The sequence below is a fragment of the Rhinoraja longicauda genome, chromosome 41 (assembly GCF_053455715.1).
Source record: "Rhinoraja longicauda isolate Sanriku21f chromosome 41, sRhiLon1.1, whole genome shotgun sequence".
In the NCBI taxonomy this organism is placed as follows: Eukaryota; Metazoa; Chordata; class Chondrichthyes; order Rajiformes; family Arhynchobatidae; genus Rhinoraja; species Rhinoraja longicauda.
The window spans coordinates 4,542,159-4,569,840 of record NC_135993.1 but is presented as its reverse complement, the minus strand read 5'-3'; the positions used below and the strand labels follow the sequence as shown (position 1 = coordinate 4,569,840).

At 50.4% G+C, this 27,682-nt stretch overlaps 1 protein-coding gene across 2 annotated transcripts; it reads right to left on the bottom strand.

Moving 5' to 3' along the window:
• Positions 1-6,508: 6,508 nt before the first annotated feature.
• Positions 6,509-22,001, bottom strand: LOC144611822 (uncharacterized). 2 transcript variants are annotated; one of them, XM_078431103.1, is made up of 5 exons: positions 21,891-22,001; positions 21,638-21,720; positions 17,718-17,928; positions 13,344-13,516; positions 6,509-6,865 (listed from the first exon to the last, which is right to left on the bottom strand). In XM_078431103.1, the coding sequence occupies exons 3-5, from the start codon at positions 17,914-17,916 to the stop codon at positions 6,764-6,766; spliced, it is 474 nt and encodes a 157-aa protein (XP_078287229.1). In that variant the 5' UTR covers positions 17,917-17,928; positions 21,638-21,720; positions 21,891-22,001; the 3' UTR covers positions 6,509-6,763. The 2 variants fall into 2 exon arrangements, with proteins under 2 accessions (XP_078287229.1, XP_078287230.1); XM_078431104.1 differs by having other exon boundaries at positions 21,638-21,717; positions 21,891-21,956.
• Between the last annotated feature and the right edge of the window lie 5,681 nt (positions 22,002-27,682).

The window sequence follows — 27,682 nt, the reverse complement described above, 5'->3', positions numbered from 1 at the left end:
ATGTGCGTGTGTGTGAATGTGTGTGGGTGCCTGTGTGTGTGTGAGTGTATGCGTGTGTGTGTGTGTATGCGTGTGTGTGAGTATGCGTGTGTGTGAGTGTATGCAAGTGTGTGTGTGCTGCCCGGTCACATCATACAGTGCGTGAATGAGGGGCAGATGAGGGATTGGGACCAAGACAGCTTGGAGAAGGGCAGAGAAGATTTCCCACGCTCACCAGCCTCACCACGACCAGTGGTGACAACACGCCAGCGATCCCCATCATTACAAGACCCATTACGCCATCAAATTACAGCCTCCAAATAAAAACTATGTGTGAAGGAAGGAACTGCAGATGCTGGTTTACACCGAGGATAGACACAAACTGCTGGAGTAACTCAGCGGGACAGGCAGCATCTCTGGAGAGAAGGAATGGGTGACGTTTCGGGTCAAGACCCTTCTTCAGACTGAGAGTCAGGGGAGAGGGAGAAATAAAAACTACACGAGAGGGCAATCAAACCAAACGCAAGGACAACAGGGGGAAAGAGATAATACCAGAGTGCAGAATATAGTTTTACAGCCTCCAGGTTTGACAGTGACAGAGAAAAAGTGCACTATCTGCAATGAGGTAGGTTGGAAGATTGGGGCTGCACCCTAGCTTACGGGAGGATAGTACAGTAGTCTGATAACAGTTGGGAAGAAAACTAAGCTCCCCACTGCACAACAATACGTTAATCTGTGACCTGTTAAAATGAGCAATAAAACATTTCCTGGAGCAACAAAAACTATCCAGCATCCTGCCCGGGATCATGATGTTCCTTCTGCTGAGGATAAACAAAGCCGGGCAGTGGACTGTGCCACATTCAGAAATAACTGACAGGTCTTGAGAAAGTTTCCAGAGTTTTTATTTGGAGGCTGTAATTTGATGGCGTAATGGGTCTTGTAATGATGGGGATCGCTGCTGTGTTGTCACCGCTGGTCGTGGTGAGGTTGGCAGGCGTGGGAATCGGTGCCAGGCAGGAGCCCTCTCTGCCCGTCTCTGTTCCGTTTAGTTTATCATCGCCTGCACCGAGGTACAGTGAGAAGCTGGTGTCCAGCCAACGAGAAGACAATACACGAGACAACGCACGGCATGGTGGCGCGGCGGTAGAGTTGCTGCCTTGCAGCGCCAGAGGCCTGGCCTCGATGCCGACCACGGGCGCTGTCTGTACGGAGATTGCACGTTCTCCCCTTGACCTGCGCGGGTTTCCTCCATGATCTTCGATTTCCTCCCACACTCCAAAGACGTAGAGATTTGCAGGTTAATTCGCTTGGTATAAATGTAAAATTGTCCCTAGTGTGTGTAGGGCCGTCTTATTGGGCGGCACGGTGGCGCAGCGGTAGAGTTGCTGCCTTACAGCGAATGCAGCGCCGGAGACTCAGGTTCGATCCTGACTACGGGCGCCGTCTGTACGGAGTTTGTACGTTCTCCCCGTGACCTGCGTGGGTTTTCTCCGAGATCTTCGGTTTCCTCCCACACTCCAAAGACGTACAGGTTTGTAGGTTAATTGGCTGGGCAAATGTAAAAAATTGTCCCTGGTGTGTGTAGGATAGTGTTAGTGTGCGGGGATCGCTGGGCGGCGCGGACCCGGTGGGCCGAAGGGCCTGTTTCTGTGCTGTATCTCTAAATCTAAAAATTGTGTGGGGATCGGACTCGGTGGGCCGAAAGGCCTGTTTCCGCACTGTATCTCTAAACCTAAACCTATATTACACGGTTACAATCGAGCCATTTACAGTGTAGAGGTACATGAAAAGAGTACAACGTTTAGTGCAAGGTAAAGCCAGTAAAGTCCGATCAAACACAGTCCACGGGCCACCAGAGATTAATACATCAGTCTGAAGAAGGGTCTCGACCCGAAACGTCACCCATTCCTTCTATCCAGAGATGCTGCCTGACCCACTGAGGTACTCCAGCATTTTGTGATACCAGAGAGATAGTAGTTCAGGACTGCTCTCTGGTTGTGGTAGGATGGTTCAGTTGCCCGATAACAGCTGGGAACAAATGGTCCCTGAATCTGGAGGTGTGCGTTTTCACACTTCTGTACCTTTTGCCCCGCCTCGAAGTTGCCTGTGTAACGAACTGTCTTTGTAACCAAGTCCTCATCTGCCCCTTGGCAAAGTGGTGAGAGTGACAGAGTCAAACAGGCCCTCTGCTATCTGGATTTATCATCCATGTTGCTGGAGTGGGACTCGAACCGCCAACTGCTTCAAGAGGTGAGAGCAATGTCTTGTGAGCCCCAGCTGTGACTTGCCTCCCCCCCCCCCCTCCCTCGTCACCAAGTCCCTCTGTACCAAGGCATCAGGTGACATTCAGCTGCACTGCTCCACGTGTTCGAGGCTCTCTCCGTAACAACAATGAACACTAGCAAGTCACAAGATCACCGAGAATAATGGCAACCTATCTGAGCTCATCAACACACAACACCCACAGTCCCCACCTCAGCTCCCTCAACCAGTCAACAACTTATACCAGACTTTTACAGAAGCTAATTCAAACAAAACTCTGATACAACTATTTAAAAACATAGAAAATAGGTGCAGGAGTAGGCCATTCAGCCCTTCGAGCCAACACCGCCATTCAATATGATCATGGCTGATCATCCAAAATCAGTACCCCGTTCCTGCTTTTTTCCCCATAACCCTTGATTCCGTTAGCCCCAAGAGCTATATTTAACCCTCTCTCGAATACATCCGGTGAATTGGTCTCCACTGCCTTCTGTGGCAGAGAATTCCACAGATTCACAACTCTCTGGGTGAAAAAGGTTTTTTCCTCATCGCGGTCCTAAATGGTCTACCCCCTTATTCTTAAACTGTGACCCCTGGTTCTGGACTCCCCCAACATCGGGAACATTTATCGGGATATGAACCTGGTGGGAGAGAGAAGTTAAGAAGTACCTTCTTAACTTCAGTGGGGCCAAAGGGCCTGTTTACACTTTATCTCTAAACTAAACTAAACTGGCCGGGCCACGGACTGAAATTCACTTTCTAAATCTCTCTGCTTCTTCCATTTTAAGATGTGCTTTTCATTTTGGTCTCTCCTTTTATGTGGTTTGGTGTTTTGTTATCACCCCTGTCAACGTCTTGCGATGTGGGACCTTCTTCAATGCCTGGGTAGTGTGGATGTGGTGAGGATGTTTCCACCAGTGGACCAAAGTGCACAGCCTCAGAATAAAAGAACGTTCCTTTAGAAAGGAGACTAGACCAAGTGGACCCTTTGGGCCCAAACCTATCCTGCATTGGTGCAGCATCTTCTCCTCCCCCCTCCTTCCCCCTCCCCTCCCCCTCCCTCCACTCCCCTCCCTCTCACCTCTCCTTCCCCTCCCTCCACCCCCCCCTTCCCCTCCCCCCTTCCCCTCCCCCCTTCCCCTCTCCCCTCCCCCTACTCCATCTCCCTCAACCCCCCCTTATCTTCCCCCCTCCCTCCCTCCACCCTCCCGAGCAGATAGATTTTAAAAGTGTGAATAACTTTAAAAATATAACACCGTATTCAATGAAACTTCTTCCATTAGCACCAGTGAGTAAGATGGGGCTATCGTGACCCGTTTTGGCTGTAGTTCAGGAACAAACAATCAAACAAACGAGAGTTTTAGTTTATAGATGATTATTGGGATTTGGATGCGTTGGTTTCAGCAGTAAGATCTATTTCGAGTATTTTACTTTCTTCCCTCAAATTGTCCCAAGTGTGTGCAGGTTAGTGTAGGGGGTTTGGAAACAAACTGCAGATGCTGGTTAAAATCGAAGGTAGGCACACAATGCTGGAGTAACTCAGCGGGTCAGGCAGCATCTCGGGAGAGAAGGAATGGGTGACGTTTCGGGTCGAGACCCTTCTTCAGACTGAAGAACGTCTCTGACCCGAAACGTCACCCATTCCTTCTCTCCCGAGATGCTGCCTGACCCGCTGAGTTACTCCAGCGTTGTGGGTCTACCTTTAGTGTACGGGTTGATCGCTGGTCGGCGTGGACTCGGTGGGCCAAAGGTTTCCGTGCTGTATCTCCAAAGTCTACAGTGTGTCTTGAAGAGATGAGAAAGGCTCTTTCCAAATGCAATTCTTTCTTGTGGCTATTTTTCTCGGTATAACAATCATCAGCCTCAACTCCCCCCCCTCGCCCCACAGAACACAACAGGCGGCTGTTCTTTGCGTGAACTTTTATTGGAAAATTATTTTACAAAAATGAATCTTCCAAAAACAACAATGTTTTTAAAAAAAAGAAAATCTAAAGAGTTTAGCTACAAATCAAAGTCATTCATGTACAAAACGTCACTGTACAGAGTCCCAGAGACCACCCCCACCCTCCCCTTCACTGTGTCAACTGCCTTCATTGAGGGGTAGGGAGTGGGGGTGGGGTCAGATTCTTGTGGAGGCTTTGTGTTACCTGGGGAATGAGAGGTGGGAATTCCAGGGGGTTATGGGGCAGAATGATTTGTAATCCAGTCAACTGATCTTTCACCTCCCATCTCATCCTAACACCAAATTATTCTGCAATGATCAGTCTCGTAGCCTTTGCTCCTTAAAGGGGTGCCTTCTTCAAAGGGGGGGGGGGGGGGGACAGGTGATAAAATGAAAGTGTTTCTCGCCCTTTAGTGGCTCAGTCACAGCTTGAATCACAGCTAGTGTTTGAGTTGGGGAGTTGGCAGGTTCAAATCCCGCTTGGTCTCACCAGATCAGTAACGGATAGGGTGGGGGGAGGACATTAACACTTTCAACCCCTGTGGTCACCCCTCCTCTAACTCAGGGGGGAAAGGAGTGGGTCTAAATGCTGCCCCTGGATTGCACACGAAACTAGATACGGCGTGGAAACGGGCCCTTCGGCCCACCGAGTCCGCGCGCTCGTACTAGTTCCATGTTATCCTACTCTCTCGGCCACTCCCTGCACACACTGGGGGCGATTGACAGAGGGCCAGTTGACCAGCAAGCCCGCACGCCTTTGGGACGTGGGAGCGACCCAGGTGGTCAAAGAGAGCACATGCAAACTCCACACGCAGACAGCGCCATGAGGTCAGGATCGAACCCGGGCCTCTGGTACTGTGAGGCAGCAGCTCTACCCGCTGCTGTCTGACATTTCCAACGAGAGGTGGATAAAGTCACCCCTAAAGCGGGGGCGGGGAGGAGGAGGGGCAGGGGGAGGGTTATCAGTCACAGCTGCAGACTCGCCCTTAAATTTATTTTCTGCAAATTTCTCCCAAAGCCTCCATCTGCTCAGTTGAGGGCAGAAACGAAACAAGGACTCAAACCGAACAATCGCACAGAGAATAAATACCAGTCTGTTTAAAACAGTATGAGCCAAGAACACATGGCAGGTGACACTAAACAAAAATACACAGACGCAGAACGGGAAGGAAAAGATTCCACCAGGTTTTGTCCCTGAGCTGGATTAGACTGGCCTGACTTGTGAATGCTACATTTATCAAAACCTTTTGCATTAATAAAAAGGCGTTTTGTCTTCACTGGGTTTCAAAATGTCAGGGGGCCACTTTTACACTGCAAGCAGTGGTGGGGGGAAGAAATTGAGGGGTGCGCGCACACACACACACTGGTAGCCCAGGCATGGTGCAATGGACCCCATCAGTCGCTTGCGTCTGTTAAAGTGGTCCCCAGTGCTACAACCTTAGCTGCCCATCCCTTTACTAAACCCGCAATAATTAGACACCTCAAGTGCAAGGGGAAGCACCGTGGAGTGGTCAACTCAACTGTTTTTATCGTCACCTGTTCAAGTTTTGGTGTCTGTCCGCCTGTCCAATCTTCAGACTGAACGCATTTTCGGGGGAGGTGGAGGGGAAAGGTCAGACGAGAGATCGAGAGAGGGATACAGGGAGCTAAGAAGGAAGGGGGCTTTTCCCCAAAGGAAGCCTTCCTCGTTCAGCCGATGGGAACGTCTCCCGAGAGAGTTGGAATCCACCGCCTTGAGCGGCCAAGTGTTTGGGAAGGAACTGCAGATGCTGGTTGACACCCAAGACAGACACAAAATGCTGGAGTAACTCAGCGGGACGGGCAGCATCTCTGGAAAGGAATGGGTGTTCCTGTCTCCCATGAGGAGAGAGGTCGGCGTGAGGGGACCCCACTTCATCGCCCTTTGGAGATATGGCTGTACCCACGCTCTGACTGACCAGACCCTGGCCAACAGTACAAAGATGTAAGTGCAAATCTCAGACCCATTGCTTCCCTGTGCCTCCTTTCCCCCCCCCTCCCCCCTTAAAGGGAGGTACCCGGGATTCAAAGCCCAAAGATCCACACACACATTCAACAATGCATGGAGCATCCAGTGCCAAGAATCTCCCTCCCCAGCTACCCAAAGCCCCGCGTGGTCCCCACAGTGTAAGGGCAGTGATGACATTGGACCCTGAGTTGCCCCCAATCCTCGGGACTTGTCACAAAGACAGACTGGTGTTGAAAGTCCCCTCGCGGAAGGATTGGGGGAAGAGATCACTACAGACTGGCTCAACTCACGCAACCCCTCCTACCCGCCCCCCCCCTCCGCCCCCACCCTCCCACACACCCAGAACATGGAGATCCACAGTTCCAACAGCCTCCAGATTCTGGGCTCCTGTCCCCCACAAAATAATTCCACAGGTTCGGTCCCGAAACGGCAGGATTTTTTTTGTCCCGTTCCCTTGTCGCGTCCGTCCAGCGGCGCCAAGGTTCGCCGAGAAAGGAGTCGCTCCCGAAATCCCGGACTTGTCCAAAGGCTCATGGCGGGGGCGGGTCTCTGTTGGAAATCTCCCCTCTCCCGCCCGCTCCTTCCGCGAAAGTTCACCACCACCGGGGCGCTCGGAAGATGGCCAGGGTGTGCGTGAAGAAGTTGAGAAACATCCAGTACCAGACGGGCCAGTGTCTCTGGTCCCACTCCACCATCTGCCACCGAGAGAGAGAGAGAGAGAGAGAGAGAGAGAGAGAGAGAGAGGATCAGTTCAATTTATTGCTACGTGCACCGAGATACAGTGAAAAGCTTTTGTGTAGGAAGGAACTACAGATGCTGGTTTCAACCGAATATAGACACAAAAAGCTGGAGTAACTCAGCGGGACAGGCAGCATCTCTGGAGAAAAGGAATGGGTGACGTTTTGGGTCGAGACCCTTCTTCAGACTGGAGAAGGATCTCGACCCGAAACCTCACCCATTCCTTCTCTCCAGAGATGCTGCCTGTCCCGCTGAGTTACTCCGTCATTTTGTGTCCACCTTCGATTTAAACCAGCATGTGCAGTTCTTTCCTACACAGGGACAATTTACACATACACCCAGCCAATTAAACTCCAAACCTGTAGGTCTTTGGAGTGTGGGAGGAAACCGGAGGTCTCAGAGAAAACCCACGCAGGTCACGGGGAGAACGTACAAACTCCGTACAGACGGCGCCCGTGGTCGGGATGGAACCCTGGTCTCTGGCGCTGCGTTCGCTGTAAGGCCACCCTAATGTTGAGTGTAAATAGTCCGTTTCCAGTTGCACTTTGTCCAAGATCTTCCCAAACCCAAACTTTGTGTCTTAATGTCACCATCAACATTGCTAATCACTTAATGTCATGAGCTTGTCATGTCAACAGTAACAATGCAATTTCTGGTTCTGACCACCAGGTGGTGTTCCAGGAGAGATTTTGAAAACTAAAAACCTGCAGATGCTGCAAGTCTGAAATAAAAAATCAGGCGAATTGGGAAGAGTTGGTGGTGGGGTTGCGGGTGGGGAAGATTGAGACACATACAGGTGAGGGGAGATTTCACTCCCGTCAGTAAGCTGGAGCGGTTTTCAGTCTGAAGAAGGGTCCCGACACGAAACGTCGTCTGCCCACCCCTCCCGCAGAGGCTGCCTGACCCCAATGAGTTCCTCCAGCACTTTTGCGTTTTGCTCAACATTCCAGCGTCTGCAGTTCCTTCGCACGCAGCACAGGAACAGGTCATTTGGCCGACAATGTCCGTGTTGAACATGATGCCAAGACCAACTCTTACCTGCCTGTGTAGGAAGGAACTGCAGATGCTGGTTTAAACCGAAGATAGGGACAAAATGCTGGAGTAACTCAGCGGGTCGGGCAGCATCTCTGGAGAGAAGGAATGGGTGACGTTTCTGGTCGAGATCCTTCTTCAGTCAGAAGTAATAAAACGCAAAGTTCAGTCTGAAGAAGGGTCTCGAACCAAAACGTCACCCATTCCTTCTCTCCAGAAATGCTGCCTGACCCGCTGAGTTACTCCAGCATTTTGTGTCTATGTTATCTGCCTGCACATGATATATATCGTTCCATTCCCTGCATATCCATGGCCCCATCCAAAAGTTTCTTCAAGTCACCATTACCAGGCTTGTACTCGCTGGAATTTAGAAGACTGAGGGGGGATCTTATTGAAACATATAAAATTCTTAAGGGGTTGGAGAGGCTAGATGCGGGAAGATTGTTCCCGATGTTGGGGAAGTCCAGAACCAGGGGTCACAGCTTAAGGATAAGGTGGATGTCTTTTAGGACCGAGATGAGAAAACATTTCTTAACACAGAGAGTGGTGAGTCTGGAATTCTCTGCCACAGAAGGTAGTTGAGGCCAGTTCATTGGCTATATTTAAGAGGGAGTTAGATGTGGCCCTTGTGGCTAAAGGGATCAGGGGGTATGGAGAGAAGGCAGGTACAGGTTACTGAGCTGGATGATCAGCCATGATCATATTGAATGGCGGTGCAGGCTCAAAGGGCCGAATGGCCTACTCCTGCACCTATTTTCTATGTTTCTATGTTTTTATCAAATTATTATATAACCTTAAATTCCACATTTGGCACAAAAGGGTTTAAACTAGGGTAGCTGAATTGTTAGTCCCACCCTGAAACGTCGCCCATTCCTTCCCTCTAGAGATGCTGCCTGTCCCGCTGAGTTACTCCAGCGTTTTGTGTCTACCTTCGATTTAAACCACCATCTATCTGCAGCTCCTTTCTACACTGGCTGAGACCCAGGGGTGAACTACACCCTGGGGTGAATGAACCCTTTCCCGTGCATGTAACTGTGCAAGTGACCACCCCCGCCCCCCCCCCCCCCATCAAAGGGGAGGGGTTGCCCCTGCTCCTTGACCCCCCCCCCCCTCCTGTCCCGATGTTGCCCACCCACACCATTCCCCCACCCCCACCCCCAAACCCGCTTCGGCTCAGTGGCTGCGGACTGTGCCTTTAAGGGCGTTCAGACCCGGCAGGCGTGGGCGATGCCAAAACCGCAAGCCGCAGAGGCGATCGGTTTGTTTATGAGCAGAGGCTCGGGCTGGATTGGGTCCTGACACAAGAGGCAGACAAGTGGGGAGAGAGAGAGAGAGAGAGGGAGGGAGGGAGAGAGATCACGAGACAGCAAGCAGCTGCCCTCTGAGTCAGACACTAAAAATAACACAGCATATATACGGGCTTGGCACACACACACAGAGACAGCAGTAGAGCTCAGCTCTTGAAACAGCCTCACGCAGCAGAGAGGAGCAGAGACAACCTGGGCGACTGTACAGTCACAGTATAGTCCATTGTCACATGTACCGAGGTACAGTGAAAAGCCCTTGTTGCGTGCTAACCAGTCAGACGGAAAGACAACACATGATTGCAATCGAGCCGTCCACAGTGTACAGATACGGGATAAGGGGAATAACGTTTAGTACAAAGTAAAGCCAGCAAAGTCCGATCAAAGAGGGTCACCGATGTAAATAGTGGATGGTTGAGGACTTTCCCATGGGGGGGGTGGGGAAGAGTTCAAACAAGGCACTCAACAACTACAAATTGCATTGACATGGCGCCCTGAACAACAACATATCCCTTCGCATATTCCTGGCACTGTTCATAGAAACATAGACAATAGGTGCAGGAGGAGGCCATTCGGCCCTTCGAGCCAGCACCGCCATTCATTGTTGTCATGGCTGATCGTCCCCAATCAATACCCCGTGCCTGCCTTCTCCCCATAACCCTTCATTCCATTAGCCCCTAGAGCTCTATCTAACAACACATGTTCACAGGCTCCAGGAGCAGAATTAGGCCACTCAGCCCATCAAGTTTCTACCCCGCCATTCAATCATAGAAACATAGAAACATAGAAAATAGGTGCAGGAGTAGGCCATTCGGCCCTTCGAGCCTGCACCGCCATTCAATATGATCATGGCTGATCATCCAGCTCAGTAACCTGTGCCTGCCTTCTCTCCATACCCCCTGATCCCTTTAGCCACAAGGGCCACATCTAACTCCCTCTTAAATATAGCCAATGAACTGGCCTCAACTACCTTCTGTGGCAGAGAATTCCACAGATTCACCACTCTCTGTGTGAAGAAATGTTTTCTCATCTCGGTCCTAAAAGACTTCCCCCTTATCCTTAAGCTGTGACCCCTGGTTCTGGACTCCCCCAACATCGGGAACAATCTTCCCGCATCTAGCCTCTCCAACCCCTTAAGAATTTTATATGTTTCAATAAGATCCCCCTCAGTCTTCTAAATTCCAGCGAGTACAATCATGGCTGATCTATCTCTCCCTCTCAACCCCATTCTCCTGCCTTCTCCCCAAAAACCCCTGACACCCGCACTAATCAGGAATCTGTCAATCTCCGCCTTAAAAATACCCAATGACTTGGCCTCCACAGCCGTCTGTGGCAAAGAATTCCACAGATTCACCACCCTCTGACTGAAGAAATTCCTCCCCATCTCCTTCCTAAAGGTACGTCCCCTTACTCTGAGGCTTATGGCCCCTGGTCCTAGACTCTCTCCCACTAGTGGAGACATCCTCCCCACATCCACTCTGTCCAGGCATTACAGGAGGTCCCACATTGCGAGACGCGGCAGGATCGATAACGAAACACCGGGCCACGTAAAAGGAGAGATCACAATTTGGTGCACAGTTTAGTTTAGATTGGTTCAGAGATGCAGCGCAGAAACAGGCCCTTCGGCCCACCGATTCCACTGCGGCCAGCGATCTCCCATATACTAGCACTTTCCTGCACCCGAGGAACAATTTACAGAAGCCAGTTAACCTATTGACCCGCACGTCTTAGGAATGTGGGAGGAAACCAGAGCACCCGGAGAAAACCCACGCGGTCACGGGGAGAACGTGCAAACTCTGCACGGACAGCACCTGTAGTCAGGATCGAACCCGGGATTTTGTACCCGCGTCCTAACTCTTACCGCTGCACCACTGTCTGGTGTAGGAAAACGCACAAGTCCAGTCTGAAGAAAGAACAGCGTTCTGTCATTCTGCGTGGGTTTTCTCCGAGATCTTCGGTTTCCTCCCGCGCTCCAAAGGCATACGGGGGGGCTTGTAGGTTAATTGGCTTGGTATAAATGTAAATTGTCCCTAGTGTGTGTAGGGTGGTGTTAATGTGAGTGGATCGCTGGTCGGTGCGGACTCGGGGGCCTGTTTCCGCGCTGAACGAAACCGTTAAACGTAAACTGAGGCGGGGATGTCTGTAGCTTTTACCCTTTCACAAGCCGCGCTATCTCGCGGGGCCAGAGGTAAAGTCGTTGGTTATCTATCAATTGGAGCCCCAGAACAGGAAACTAGGAAGGGGATAAATGAGATAGCAAGACTACCAGTCTGTGCGTACAACACTGACAGTGAAACTCTGCACGGCTTATCCTCACAAACCGAGAGGGAAAATATTGATCAACAGAAGTCTCCTTCTCTTGTACAGTCACTTCTGCTTTTACAAACCGTGTGGTCGCGAGATCTCAGGGGCCCGGTCTAACTTGACCGAGGAAGCATTTGGAATCATTTCCCAGATACTACCCTCCCAGTTGAACTGAGGGCTGGGACTCCTTGAGGTCAGGCAGTTGCAAGTGGTTCTGGTGGGCTGCGTCGGAACTGTTGTGGAGACCGAGGCACTTGAGGGAGTGAGAACACACTGTCCTGACCTAGCCAGGCCTCTGTGTTATTTTATAAATGTTAAGAAAACATCGCAACCCAACAATTTTCTTCGATCTGAAACCAAAGCTTAAAATAGTCCAACTTGTTTTGTTTGTTAAACAGAGACGCGGAGATTGGCCTCTGTTCAGCGTAAGGATGGATGGACTTGTTTATGTCTCATGGTCACTCATCACTAGGCAGGTGCCCAGCGGCATGGGCTCTGGCCAGGGCCTGCAGCGTGGACTTTACCTGAAATGCCCTCAATGCCAGACTGTCTAGAATTATCTATGGTGATCTTCATCGATCATCAAAAGCTTTATGGAGATCCATCCACACCCCAACCTTCATCCATCTCTCTCATCCCCTCCACACCTACAACTTTGGGATTAGATGCAGAAGCAAAGAACTGCAAGATGCCGGTTTGTACCGAAGACAGACACAAAGTGCTGGAGTATCTCAGTGGGTCAGGCAGCAACTCTGGAGAAAAAAAGATGGGTGACATTTTGGGTCGGGACTAGGGTTGCCAACTATCTCACTCCCAAGTAAGGGACAAGGTGACGTCACCGCCCCACGTGACCTCACCCAGCCAACGGCTACGTGTTCCCAATCCACCAATGACGGCCACCCGGGCTGGGAGGTGGGTTGCTACGCAACCTCCGTTAGGCGGCGCCCGGGCATCCAGACCTACAGTGGCCCCCGGGCCTACAGTGTCCGGACCTACACTGTCTGAACCTAAGTGCCCCCCGGGCCTAATACGGGACAAGGGCGGTCCCATATGGAACAAACCAATTTAGCCCAAAATACAGGATGTCCTGGCTAATATGGGACAGTTGGCATCCCTAGTCGGGACCCTTCTTCCCGACCCGGAAAACGCCACCCATCCTCTTTCCCCAGAGATGCTGCCTGACCTGCTGGGTTACTCCAGCACTTTGTGTCTATCCTACTTAAGGACTAATGACCTTAAGTGGTCCTGAACTAGTAATCCAGGAATAATTCTACAGGATGAGGAAGCCTAGAAGCCTGAAGAAGGGCCCCGACCCGAAACGGCACCTATCCACGCTCTCCAATGATGACGATCTCATCCACTCTGTACACACAAGGGGCAGTTTGCAGAGGCTCAATAACATGCAAACACGCACATGTTTGGGATGTGGGAGGAAATCTCAGTGGATATTTTTAAAGCAGAGATATAGATTCTTGATTAGTACGGGTGTCAGGTGTTATGGGGAGAAGGCAGGAGAATGGGGTTAGGAGGGAGAGATAGATCAACCATGATTGAATGGCAGAGTAGACTTGATGGGCCGAATTCTCCTCCTATCACTTATGACCTTATGAAACCGGAGCACCCGGAGGAAACCCACACGGTCACAGGGAAGACGTGCAAACTCCGCTCACGGACAGCACCCGAGGTCAGGTGTGAACCCGGGCCTGTTGTGCTGTGTGGCAGCGGCACTACCCGCTGTGCCAATGCGTGCCACCCCAGTCTGAAGGGAGACTTGTGGAGATGGTGGTAGACTCACCCGCTCCATACGGGAGGTGTGTAGCTGGTCGCCCATGAGACGCAGTTGGATTCCGACCTGTCGGATGATGGCGTCGTCGTTGCCCGTCTCGTTGTGGTAGCTGTTGCCCTGGGCGATGAGAGACGGGGTCATGCCAACGTCCAACATGGCCGACTGAATCATCTGAGACTCGCCTGAGAGTAACACAACACAACACAACGTCAGAGACACAGCAACCTAGGCCCGCCAACAACATAAACCCTCTCGAACACGTGCCGAGCGTTTGACGGCACTGGGCCTGAACTCGCTGGAGTTTAGAAGGACGACCTCTTTGAAACGTACTGAATAGTGAAAGGCCTGGATTGGCCTGGAGTGGAAAAGGTGAGAGGGGGAAGTAGAGGAGGAGATGTGCCAACAGCCCTGTCAGCTTCTGGCTGGGATACCCAGCATGCCACCTCACCGAGCCTGAACCCAGGAGATAGATACGAAATGCTGGAGTAACTCAACGGGGCAGGCAGCATCTCTGGAGAGAAGGAACGGGTGACGTTTCGGATCGAGACCCTTCTTCAGATTGAGAGTCAGGGAGATACAGAGATAAGGAAGTGTAGGGTGTGAAAACGAGACATCACAGGGGACGTCACCCATCCCTTCTCTCCAGAGATGCTGCCTGTCCCGCTGAGTTACTCCAGCATTTTGTGTCTATCTTGGGTTTAATCCAGCATCTGCAGTTCCTTCCAACACCGAGACCAGGAGTGGTAGCTGGTCGGGTGGAATTCTTTGCCACAGACGGCCATGGAGGTCAAGTCAAAGGATATTTTTACGGCAGAGATAGATAGATTTTTGATTAGTACGGGTGTCAGAGGTTATGGGGAGAAGGCTGGAGAATGAGGTTAGGAGGGAGAGATAGATCAGCCATGATAGAATGGCGGAGTAGACTTGATGGGCCGAATGGCCTAATTCTACTCCTATCACTTATGATCTTATGACCCTATGAGTATAAGATTCTGTTCGCCGATTCAATTCATAATCCGGTGCCGGTCAGAAGCAAACTTCCCCCTCCAACTGTGCGAGATGTTCCTTCCAAATGCCAACATTTGGTGTCAGAGAGGAGGATCCTGTGGTGCTGCCCCCTGGCCAGGAGGGGGTGCTCTCACACCAGCCCCGCTCCAGTCAACCTGCCCTCTCCCCACACAAACCCACCCTCTCCCCTCAACCCCTCTCAACACAAAACAACTCGGTTTCTTTTTCCAATGGTCTGCCGTGCACCAACAATAGACAACAGGTGCAGGAGGAGGCCATTCGGCCCTTCGAGCCAGCACCGCCATTCACCGTGATCATGGCTGATCATTCTCAATCAGTACCCCGTTCCTGCTTTCTCCCCATACCCCCTGACTCCGCTATCCTTAAGAGCTCTATCTAGCTCTCTCTTGAATGCATTCAGAGAATCGGCCTCCACTGCCTTCTGAGGCAGAGAATTCCAGATTCACAACTCTCTGACTGAAAACGTTTTTTCCTCATCTCAGTTCTAAATGGCCTACCCCTTATTCTTAAACTGTGGCCCCTGGTTCTGGACTCCCCCAACATTGGGAACATGTGAACAGATCCGTCCCTGTAGGTTCAACTTGACTGACTTCAAGTTTTAAAGTTTAAGTTTTAAGTTTTCAAGCTTCGGTGGTCAGCACGGTGGCACAGCGGTAGAGCTAAGGCCTTACAGCGCCAGAATCCTGGGTTCAATCCCGACTACGGGCGCTGTCTGTACGGAGTTTGTACGTTCTCCCCGTGACATGCGTGGGTTTTCTCCGAGATCTTCGGTTTCCTCCCACACTCAAAGACGTGCGGGTTTGTGGGTTAATTGGGTTGATATAAATGTAAAATTGTCCCTAGTGTGTGCAGGGTAGTGTTTATGTGCGGGGATCGCTGGTCGGTGCGGACTCGGTGGGCCGAAGGGCCTGTTTCTGCACTGTATCTCTAAACTAAACTAAACTAAGTTGGAGTTTAGTTTCAAGATACAGCATGGAAACAGTTCTCCAGGCCGACCATCGACCATCCTTCACACTAGTTCTATGTTATTCCCACTTTCTCATCCACTCCCTACACACTAGGGGGCAATTAACCTACAAACCCGCACGTCTTTGGGATGTGGGAGGAAACCGGAGAACCCGGATGAAACCCACGCGGTCACAGGGAAGGCATGCAGACTCCACACAGATAGTGCCCGAGGTCAGGATCAGACTCAGGGCGTCCGGGGCTGTGAGGCAGCAGCTCTACCCGCTGCACTGCTGTGCCGCCCTACTTTGGTCACCCTGCTGTCCGAAAGATGGAAAGGGTGCGGGGAGGATTTACGAGGATGTTGACAGGATTCCAGGCCCTGAGGTACATATAGGGGGAGGTTAAACAGGATCTGACTTTACTCCAAGGAGCACAGGAGGCTGTGGGATAATCTGATAGCATATAAGATCATGAGGGGGATAGATACAGTAAGGCGAATGCATAGTCTTTTGCCAGGTTAGGGGGAATCAAGAACATTTAATAAGGTTATAAGGTCATAAGTGATAGGAGTAGAATTAAGCCATTTGGCCCATCAAGTCTACTCCGCCATTCAATCATGGCTGATCTATCTCTCCCTCCTAACCCCATTCTCCTGCCTTCTCCCCATAACCTCTGACACCCGCACTAATCAAGAATCCATCTATCTCTGCTTTAAAAATATCCACCGACTTGGCCTCCACAGCCTTCTGCGGCAAATAATTCCATAGGTTCACCACCCTCTGACTAAAGAAATTCCTCCTCATCTCCTTCCTAAAGGAACGTCCTTTAATTCTGAGGCTGTGACCTCTAGTCCTAGACTCCCCCACTAGTGGAAACATCCTCTCCATGGTCTGAAGAAAGTTCTCGACCCGAAACGTCACCCATTCCTTCTCTCCTGAGATGCTGCCTGTCCCGCTGAGTTACTCCAGCGTTTTGTGTCTATCTTCGGTTTAAACCAGCATCTGCTGTTCCTTCCTACACACTTTTCCACGTCCACTCTATCCAAGCCCTTCACCAGTCACACGGAACCCTGGAACATTTCGGATGAAGCCCGTTCCTTGTTCCAAGACGTTTCGGGTCGGGACCCTCCCTCAGACTCAAACCCAAACCCGTTCCGTTTATTTCCGACCCGAAACGTCACCAATTCCTTTGCTCTAGAGATACTGCCTGGCCCGCTGAGTTACTACAGTCACAGCTAAGATCACTGCACTCTCACCGCCGACCAAATTGTCAGGAAGACGAGAGAGGGGCAAGTCTCAACGTATCTCCCGAGACGTACGACACACAAAAGCTCTCAGACCGAGTGAGTCTGTCAATTGATCACTGCTTTTCCCCTGCCCTCATTCTGAAGGGACTCAACTGATGATCAATATCACCTACTGGGATCTTTAAACACAGAGGGCTAGTTGACATACAGTTGACATACATAGAATGATACAGTGTGGAAACAGGCCCTTCGGGCTAACATGTCCCAGCTACACTAGTCCCACCTGCCCGCATTTGGTCCATATTCCACCAAACCTGTCCTATCCATGTACCTGTCTGTTTCTTAAACATTGGGATAGTCCCAGCCTCAACTACCTCCCCAGGCAGCTCGTTCCATACACCCACCACCCTCTGTATGAAAAAGTTGCCTCACAGATTCCTATGAAATCTTTTCACCTTCACCTTAAACCTACAGTAAGTCCTCTGGTCCTCAATTCCCCTACTCCGAGCAAGAGACCCTGCATCTACAGTATTCCTCTCATGATTTTACCCACTTCTATAAGATCACCCCTCACCCTCCTTGACATGGGTACAACTCTTCAATCTCAAGTGCAACAGATAGGGCAGGACTGCACATTAGTGCAGCAGTGGAGTTCCTTCCTCCCAGCACCAGAGACCCGCTGAGTTACTCCAGCACTTTGTGTCTATCTTCGGTGAACACCAGCACCTACAGTTCCTTTGGAGTCATAGAGTCAGTCAGTGTGGAAACCGGCCCTTCGGCCCAACTTGCCTGTACTGACCAACATGTCCCACCTGCACCCGTCCCATTTACCCACATCCCTCTAAAGCTGTCCTATCCATGTACACTTAGTTCTCAGTGTCATGGTGAATCAGTCCCATGGACAAAGTCCAACGTCCACAATGGGGTAGAGGTGAGTCGGACAATACCCGAGCTTGTGGTAGGACTGTTCGGAAGCCTGATAAACAGAGGGAGGAAAAGAAGCTTCGTTGAGTTTTAACGCCCACATTTCTGGAAGTTGAGGTTGACACTGGAGGCAAGAGGCCGAGACGCTGACACTTGGTCAGCTACCTTGTCATGGGATAGCAGCGATGCAGGGAATGAGGGAGCATCGCTGGTCTGGGTGTGACCTACAGTCTTACCGGGCAGTGAACTGTTGGCCGTGGTGGTCATGCCGCAAGTCGGATGCCCCGTGAAGCTCGGCGAGCGGTTGAGGTAGTCTCCCTGGCACCTGGGCAGGTGGGCATGGGGCAGGTATTGCCCGCGGTTGTCGAGGCTCGAGCCGATACGTTCCTGTGCGCGCGGATCAGACGATGAACCCTCGTCGAATGGTTTGGCCATGCTGTTCCCCGCCTGCCGGCAACCAAACAGCCCTCGTTAATGCCCACTGTACCTCAGTCCACGTGTCGATAAACTACAAACTAAACCAAAATGCCGCCTCTGTCATGCATTTCTATAGCACCTCACACATTCTTAAGAATCAAACCCGGGTCTCTGGCACTGAAATGGACTCTGGCACCAGAAGGACTCCCCATCATCGACTCCACCTACAGTTCACGCTGTCTCGGAAAAGCAGCCCACATAATCAAAGAGCTTTTGGTCGAGAGTGGGTGCGGAGAGGATGTTTGCACTGGTGAGAGAGTCTAATACCAGAGACCACAGCCTCAGAATAAAAGGATGTACCTTTGGAAAGGAGAAGAGGAGGAATTTCTTTAGTCAGAGGGTGGTGAATCTGTGGAATTCTTTGCCACTGAAGCCAAGTCAGTGGGTATTTTTAAGACGGGGTTTGATGGAGTCTTGATTAGTACGGGTGTCAGGGGTTATGGGGAGAAGGCAGGAGAATGGGGTTGAGAGGGAGATAGATCAGCCGCGATTGAATGGCAAGGTGGGCTCGATGGGCCGAATGGCCTAATTCCGCTCCTGTGACTTATGAATGTTAGAGGCAGCAGCTCTACCCGCTGCACCACCCTATTTAAAGCCCTCGCAAATGTGCCTATCTAAGACCTTAAACGTCACAAATCGTATCTGCCTTCACCACCGCCCCTGGCAGCACATTCCAGGCACCCACCTGTGTGAAAAAATGACGGGATAAAAGGGGAATGGGGAGATGGGTTTCTGGGAGAGGGGGAAGGAGCAGGGTGACTGGGGTGGTGGGAGATGGTGGGGGGAATGTGTGCCGACCGCGGTAGGCATTTGCGGGCGAAATTACTTGAGATTAGAGATTTGTATCTCCATATCCTTTCTTAAATATAGAGACCAAAAGTGGACATGGTATTCCACATCTGGTCTCATCGACGCCTTGAAAAGTTGACTTCAACTAGTTTGATTCCTTCTCTCCAGGGATTCTGCCTGCCCCTGCTGACTCACTCTCTGGAGAGAAGAAATGGGTGACGTTTCGGGTCGACACCCTTCTTCAGACTGAGAGTGAGGGGAGAGAGGGGAGCGGGAGATATGGACGGTGTTTAGGAGCACAGAGGGAGTGTCCTGAGAGAGAGAGTGTTATGTATCAGGCTGGAGGTTACGCACTGCTGTTGGGCAGGCTGGGACTCCATTCCCTGGAGCGCAGGAGGATGAGGGGTGATCTTATAGAGGTGTACAAAATCATGAGAGGAACAGATCGGGTGGATGCACAGAGTCTCTTGCCCAGAGTAGGGGAATCGAGGACCAGAGGACACAGGTTCAATGAGAAGGGGAAAAGATTTAATAGGAATCTGAGGGATAACTTTTCCACACAGAGGGTGGTGGGTGTATGGAACGAGCTGCCAGAGGAGGTAGTTGAGGCTGGGACCATCGCAACGTTTAAGAAACAGTTAGACAGGTACATGGATAGGATGGGTTTGGAGGGATATGGGCCAAGCGCGGGCAGGTGGGACTACTGTAGCTGGGACATTGGGCAAGTTGGGCCGAAGGAAGGATATTTGAGGAATTTGAGGAAGGATATTCCTGCTATTGAGGGCGTGCAGCGTAGGTTTACTAGGTTAATTCCCGGAATGGCAGGACTGTCATATGTTGAAAGACTGGAGCGACTAGGCTTGTATACACTGGAATTTAGAAGGATGAGAGGAGATCTTATCGAAACGTATAAGATTATTAAGGGGTTGGACACGTTAGAGGCAGGAAACATGTTCCCAATGTTGGGGGAGTCCAGAACAATGGGCCACAGTTTAAGAATAAGGGGTAGGCCATTTAGAACTGAGATGAGGAAAAACTTTTTCAGTCAGAGAGTTGTGAATCTATGGAATTCTCTGTCTCAGAAGGCAGTGGAGACCAATTCTCTGAATGCATTCAAGAGAGAGCTGGATAGAGCTCTTAAGGATAGCGGAGTGAGGGGGGTATGGGGAGAAGGCAGGAACGGGGTACTGATTGAGAATGATCAGCCATGATCACATTGAATGGCGGTGGTGCTGGCTCAAAGGGCCGAATGGCCTCCTCCTGTGGAGGCGCTGTGAACTGTTTTGTTTGTGCTGTTATGTATGCGTGCTACTGTATGTTTCATTTTTTCCTTAGTACCTAATCAGATGTACAGCACTTTGGTCAACGTGGGTTGTTTTTAAATGTGCTATACAAATAAAATTGACTTGACTTGACTCCTGCACCTATTGTCTATTGCAACGTTTAAGAAACAGTTAGACAGGTACATGGATAGGACGGGTTTGGAGGGATATGGGCCAAGCGCGGGCAGGTGGGACTAGTGTAGCTGGGACATTGGGCAAGTTGAGCCGAAGGGCCTGTTTCCATGTTATATCACTGCAGTTCCCTGCCTCTCCACAGAGCGCCGCTAAGGTCACCCCGGCCAGGGATTGTTTGCAAACAAACGCCCACATGTTCAGCAGTCAGTGTGAGGAACATCTAGAGCGAAGCTGCCTTCAAACATGGGGGGCACACATAGCATTCAGCCTGAAAATGCCAACACTTTCACCTCAAGGCGTCGAAACACCCGCCATGTGTTTCCACTGCATTAAATTTCCTCGGGTTACACTGAGTAATGGAAAAGTATCTAGGAGCCCATCACATTGTAACAGGGCTACAGTACGAAAGTGCATCCTTGCCCTTTGGTGCAAACCGTCTCAAGATTAATCTAAGTCCCCCTTTCATCGGGTGACGGAGTGGAACTTTTACTCCACCGTGACTTTTAAATGTGACAGGAGCGCCTTTCCTCCAAATCAGTGAACGATTGTTACATCTTCGAGTTGTTTTTTCCTTCCAACCGTGCGTGGAAAGCTGGTATAAACATCCCCGTGTATAAATAATCACATCCTATCAATATAGAGGGGGCGCATCTGCCTTGCAGCGCCAGGGACCCGGGTTCCATCCTGACCTCGGCTGCTCTGTGTGTGTGTGTGTGTGTCTGTGTGTGTGTGGAGTTTACACCCTCTGCCTGTGGACCGTCTGTGTTCCTCTCACATCCCAAAGACGTGCGAGTTTATAGGTGAACTGCCCCCTCTCCTGTAGATTGCCCCCAGAGTGTGGGGAGTGGATGAGAAAGCGGGATAACGTGGACGGGTCAGCATGGACTCGGTGGGCCGAAGTGCCTGTCTCCACGCTGCATCTCTAAACATTAAACGCTTAAGGACCGAGGAGGCTACGAGTAAAAGCGAGACTTTCTCATTTTTTTAAAATGCTGTTCGTTTGGGCAGGTTGAGCGGGATATGGGCTGGCATGGGCCAGTTGGGCCGAAGGGCCTGTGCTGTGTGATTCTATGACTCCATGGGTGCAGGTTGAGACAAACCACTAACCCGGTGCAAGGCGAAAGTGTCGACATCGTCTCTCTGCTGCAATGTTATTGTAACTCGAGCGAAATTCAACCATGCCCAAACGCGACACCGGTCTCCAAACGCGTTAGATCAAGAGCTAGCAAACTCTCAGCACCCACAATCCCAAACATGCCTTAAACGCATCTTTACACCAACACTTCATCAGCCCCCCACTGTGACCTGAAACCATATTTTAGTCGAAAGAATAAACAAAAACAAAGGGCTATAAACGAGCTGGACATTTCTCTGTTAATAACAGCATAGAAACGCAACGGTTCACAATTCTTGTTTCTCTCCCGAAAACTCACTTGTGATCGATTTTCACTCGTTAGGATCGCATCGTGTTGTGTCAAAATCTCACAAATCCTTGGATGTCGCCTCTCGGCACCTTCTGGGGAAGGGAAAGGGAGGGAGGGAGGGGGGGAAACACAAGCAAGATGAATAATGTAAATCAGTTTTTGAAAACAAATATTGAACTGCTGCATTAAAGCGCTCTCTTGTCTCCAGGAGGCGTTTGTTTGTCTGACTGCTGCGATCGATGCTAACGTTGAGAACACAGACCTTTCTGCTTCGGCGGGACGGGTTGTTATTGTTGTTGTAATTCTCTCCGGCGTTGCTGATCACAAACTGTGTCACTGGCGGCCAGCCCTACACTGCTGCAAAGACTCTCTCTCACCTCGGTGTCACTCCGCGCCTGACGACACACAAGTCTGACAAGTCGAGGCTTGTTGCTATTTCGGGTTATCCCCTTCTTAAAGGGACCGAGGCTCACGGTGGAGGACAAACACATAACCAACAAAAAAAAAAAAGGCTGGAGTAACTCAACTCAAGTCAAAATTTATTTGTGACATGCACATCATACAAGATGTGCGGTGAAATGAAAGTGGAGGATTGTGCTCAAAAGAAAAAAATTAACACAAAAAATAAATTGATACAGTAAATTAAATTGTAAGTGATCCGGCACAGATCTACTTGCACTTTATTCACGAAATGCTGGAGTAACTCAGCGGGTCAGGCAGCATCTCGGGAGAGAAGGAATGGGTGACGTTTCGGGTCGAGACCCTGAATTTACTGACAAAATGCTGGAGTAACTCAGCAGGTCAGGCAGCATCTCGGGAGAGAAGGAATGGGTGACGTTTCGGGTCGAGACCCTTCTTCAGTCTGACCCAGAAACGTCACCCATTCCTTCTCTCCAGAGATGCTGCCTGACCCACTGAGTTACTCCAGCATTTTGTGTCTACCTGCCATTTAGTTCAGTTTAGTTTAGAGATACACCACGGAAACAGGCCCTTCAGCCCACTGAGTCCATGCCGACCAGCGAACCCCGCACATTAACACTGTCCTACACATCGCTGGGAGCATCTCTGGAGTACATTGATCGATGACATTTCGGGTCGGGGACCTTCTTCAGACTTGCTGTATCCACCTACCACACCTCTCCCCCAACTCTCCTGCCCCCACCTCTCCCCCAACTCTCCCCCCTCCCCCCGCCACCACCTCAGTCGCCCCCCGTCGCCCATTCCTTCTCTCCCGAGATGCTGCCTGACCTGCTGAGTTACTGACTGAAGAAGGGTCTCGACCCGAAACGTCGCCCATTCCTTCTCTCCTGAGATGCTGCCTGACCCGCTGAGTTACTCCAGCATTTTGTGAATAAATACCTTCGATTTGTACCAGCATCTGCAGTTATTTTCTTATCCCACTTACACTTTATTCTGTTTTTAAACTGTTACAATTTGTTTCATTGGGTTGTTTAAATTAATACTGACTAGCTAATTAATTTATTGCATCGTATGGGAGGCGCATTCCCAATCTCGTTGTACCCCTGTACAATGACAATAAAGATTTATTGTATTGTATTGTAAAGAAAATAACTGCAGATGCTGGTACAAATCGAAGGTGTTTGTTCACAAAATGCTGGAGTAACTCAGCAGGTCAGGCAGCATCTCAGGAGAGAAGGAATGGAGAGAAGACCCTTCTTCAGAAGGGTCTCGACTCGCTGGAATTTGGAAGATTGAGGGGGGATCTTATAGAAACTTACAAAATTCTTAAGGGGTTGGACAGGCTAGATGCAGGAAGATTGTTCCCGATGTTGGGGGAAGTCCAGAACAAGGGGTCACAGTTTAAGGATAAGGGGGAAGTCTTTTAGGACCGAGATGGGAAAGTTTTTTTTCACACAGAGTGGTGAATCTGTGGAATTCTCTGCCACAGAAGGTAGTTGAGGCCAGCTCATTGGCTATATTTAAGAGGGAGTTAGATGTGGCCCTTGTGGCTAAAGGGATCGGGGGGGTATGGAGAGAAGGCAGGTACGGGATACTGAGTTGGATGATCAGCCATGATCGTATTGAATGGCGGTGCAGGCTCGAAGGGCCGAATGGCCTACTCCTGCACCTATTTTCTATGTTTCTATGACCCGAAACGTCACCCATTCCTTCTCTCCTGAGATGCTGCCTGACCTGCTGAGTTACTCCAGCATTTTGTCAGTAAATTCAATTAGTCCCTGGTGATGTGAGAGTTAACAGTCCTGATGGCCTGTGGGAAGAAACTCCGTCTCGTCCTCTCCTTTTTCACAGCGTGATAGAGGAGGCATTTGCCTGACCGTAGCAGCTGGAACAGTCCGTTGTTGGGGTGGACTCAGCAATCTCCGGAGAGAACGGATGTTCTCTGCTTCTGGTTGATTACCGTGCAAGTGGTTACCTCGAGAATGGCTGGCGTTTCGGGTCGAGACCCTCGCCCGTTCCTTCTATCCAGAGACGCTGCCTTTCCCGCTGAGTTACTCCAGCATTTTGTGTCTTATCTTACAATAGACAATAGGTGCAGGAGGAGGGCATTCTGCCCTTCGAGCCAGCACCGCCACTCAATGTGATCATGGCTGATCATTCTCAATCAGTACCCCGTTCCTGCCTTCTCCCCGTACCCCCCGACTCCGCTATCAATAAGAGCTCTATCAAACTCTCCCTCGAAAGCATCCGGAGAATTGGCCTCCACCGCCCTCCGAGGCAGAGAATTCCACAGATTCACAACCCTCTGAGCGAAAAAGATCCGTATCTGCAGTTCTTTCCTACACGTTCCCATTGTTTCACAGCGGCCAAATCAACTACAACCCAAGTTTCTTTCCTTCCTTTTAATATAATACACAATAGGTGCAGGAGGAGGCCATTCTGCCCTTCGAGCCAGCACCGCCATTCACTGTGATCATGGCTGATCATCCACAATCAGTACCCCGTTCCTGCCCTCTCCCCATACCCCCTGACTCATTAAGAGCTCTATCTAATATATTTCAGTGGGGAACTTTCCGTCTAGGTGTGAAGAAGGGTCTCGACCCGAAACGTCTCTCCGGTCGTACAAGACGTTGTACACAGTGGTGTACAACAGTCGGGACTGGCACCATCACTCTCTGTACTGAGGGAGCGCCGCGCTATGGGAGGGGCAGCACCGAGGGAGCGCCGCACAGTCAGAGGGCTAGTATTCAAGGGGCGCAACGCGATGGGAGAAGCAGCGAGGGAGCGCCGCACTGTCAGGTGGGGCATTATTGAGGGAGCGCCGCACTGTCAGGTGGGGCATTATTGAGGGAGCGCCGCACTGTCAGAGGGGTTTGACAGACGGTGTACAGAGGCCGGTACTGAGGGAGCGCCGCACTGAGGGAGGACTGTACTGAGGGAGCGCCGCACTGTCAGAGGGGTTTGACAGACGGTGTACAGAGGCCGGTACTGAGGGAGCGCCGCACTGAGGGAGGCCTGTACTGAGGGAGCGCCGCACTGTGTGGGGCAGTGCTTGAGGGGTGTGTTAGTGCACGAAGCGTTAAAACGGCTCACACTTGCTCCTCTGGAAGCATTAAAATACCGTTTGGAACCATTCACCAAAGGTCAGCGTGAAAGACTCAGGCAACAACCTGTAAAGAGGTTTATTCACAAAATGCTGGAGTAACTCAGCAGGTCAGGCAGCATCTCAGGAGAGAAGGAAGCTTGTACGTAACCACCGTGGGAACACAAATTGCTCTTACAACAGTGTGTGCAGACTCCGTCTATTTGGGTTGTCCAGAACATTGCTGCACATCTGAGGAAGGGTCTCCACCCGAAAAGTCACCCATCCCTTCTCTCCCGAGATGCTGCCCGACCCGCTGAGTTACTCCAGCATTTTGTGTTTCCCTTCGGTTTTAAGCAGTATCTGCAGGTTTTTTCCCCACACACAATGCTACACACTTGCAGGCACATTGCTACACACTCGCAATAATGCTACACACTTGCAACAATGCTACACACTTGCAGGTACATTCACGATGCTGCATTTTCGCAACAATGCCACACACTTGCAACAATGCTACACACTTGCAGGTGCATTCAGGATACTGCATACTCGCAACAATGCCACACACTCGCAACAATGCCACACACTTGCAACAATGCCACACACTTGCAACAATGCCACACACTTGCAACAATGCTACACACTTGGAGGTACAATGCCACACACTTGCAACAATGCCACACACTTGCAACAATTTTACATACTTGAAACAATACTAGATATTTGAAATAATGCCACATATTTGCAACAGTGCTACATACTTAGAGCCATGCAGCACAGAAAGAGGCCCTTCGGCCCAACCTCCCTATGCTGCCCCTTCTACATTAATCCCACCTGCCGTGTTAGGCCAATGTCCCGCTTAACCTTTCCTATCCATGTACTTGCTCAAATGTCTTTTAAATGCTGTTATAGTCCCTGCCTCAACTACCTCCTCTGGCAGCTCGTTCCACACACCCGCCACCCTCTGTATGACCCCCTAGGTATCTATCCACTCATGATCTTACACGGCTCTATAGGATCACCCCTCAGCCTCCTGCGCGCCAACGAATAAAGTCCTAGCCTGCTCAACCTCTCCCTGTAGCTCAGGCCCTCAGGTCCTGGCAACATCGTCGTAAATCCTCTCTGCACTCTTTCCAGCTTAATGTAACATCATCATTGTGGCTACATTAGTGCCGCACACTTCCAGCGATGTTACCTACTGAGAGCCATAGAGGGATACAGCGTGGAAACAGGCCCTTCGGCCCAACTTGCCCACACCAGCCTACATATCCCAGCTACACTAGTCCCACCTGCTTCCGTTTGGCCCATAGCCCTCGAAACCTGTGGTATCCATGTACCTGTCCAACTGTTTCTTTAACATTGCAAAGGGTACATTGATGATGCTACATATTTGCAGCAATGCCACACAATTGCAAAAATGCTACACACTTGCAGGGACCTCGACGATGCTTACTGTATACTTGCAACAATGCTGCTCAAAACCTATTTCTATTCCCTAGCATTTGAGGCCCTCTGAGGGGGCGATGTGAACTGTTTATGTATATAAAGTATATTATGTACATGTTTATGTATGTGCTGTTATGTTTGTGTGCCATTATATGTTCTTTTTTAGTACCTGCACTGATGTACAGCACTTTGGTCAACGTGGGTTGTTTTTAAATGTGCTATACAAATAAAATTGACTTGACTTGAATGGACTTGACATTTGCAACAATGCTGCACATTTGCAACAATGCTGCACATTTGCAACAATGCTGCACATTTGCAACAATGCCACATACGTTCGATAATGTTACATACATGCAGGTACATTTTAATAGTGTTACACACTTGCAACTGAGTTGCTGCCTTACAGAGAATGCAGCGCCGGAGACTCAGGTTCGATCCCGACTACGGGCGCCGTCTGTACGGAGTTTGTACGTTCTCCCCGTGACCTGCGCGGGTTTTCTCCGAGATCTTCGGTTTCCTCCCACACTCCAAAGACATACTGGTATTTAGGTTAATTGACTGGGTAAAATGTAAAAATTGTCCCTAGTGTGTGTAGGATAGTGTTAGTGTGCGGGGATTGCTGGGCGGCGCGGACACGGTGGGCCGAAGGGCCTGTTTCCGCGCTGTATCTCTAAAAAAAAAATTTAAATCAAAAAAAAAAACGATGCCACACACTTGCAGGTCCTTGTACCAGGCAATGGACACCATGAGATCCAGGCTGTGCATTGATATTTTTAGCCCAGGGACACAGCCGTGCCTTCAGCATTCATTCATGGGTCAGTGGTATTGCTGCCAACAGCTGCATTTATCACCCATGACAAGTTGGCAGCAATCCCACTTGTCTGCTGAGCAGCCAACAATCAGGAGACCATTGGGAGCCCCTTCAACACTTGGCACCGTTGCCGGCAGTCGGGGTCGGTCCATTCAATAACCCACTGATGTACCTTTAGTCAGAGGGTAGTTAATCTGTGGAACTCATTGTCACAGAGGGCTGTGGAGGCCAAGTCGGTGGATATGTTTAAGGCAGAGATAGACAAATTCTTGATTAGAACGGGTGTCAA

What these genes read in the sequence shown, in the direction of transcription:
- LOC144611822 (XM_078431103.1), bottom strand. Translation starts at nt 17,916, where the DNA reads ATGGCCAAACCATTCGACGAGGGTTCATCGTCTGATCCGCGCGCACAG. An exon ending in GGCCAACAGTTCACTGCCCG is followed by an intron (nt 13,517 to 17,717) that starts GTAAGACTGTAG and finishes TGTTACTCTCAG; the next exon opens with GCGAGTCTCAGATGATTCAG. An exon ending in ACACCTCCCGTATGGAGCGG is followed by an intron (nt 6,866 to 13,343) that starts GTGAGTCTACCA and finishes TCTCGGTGGCAG; the next exon opens with ATGGTGGAGTGGGACCAGAG.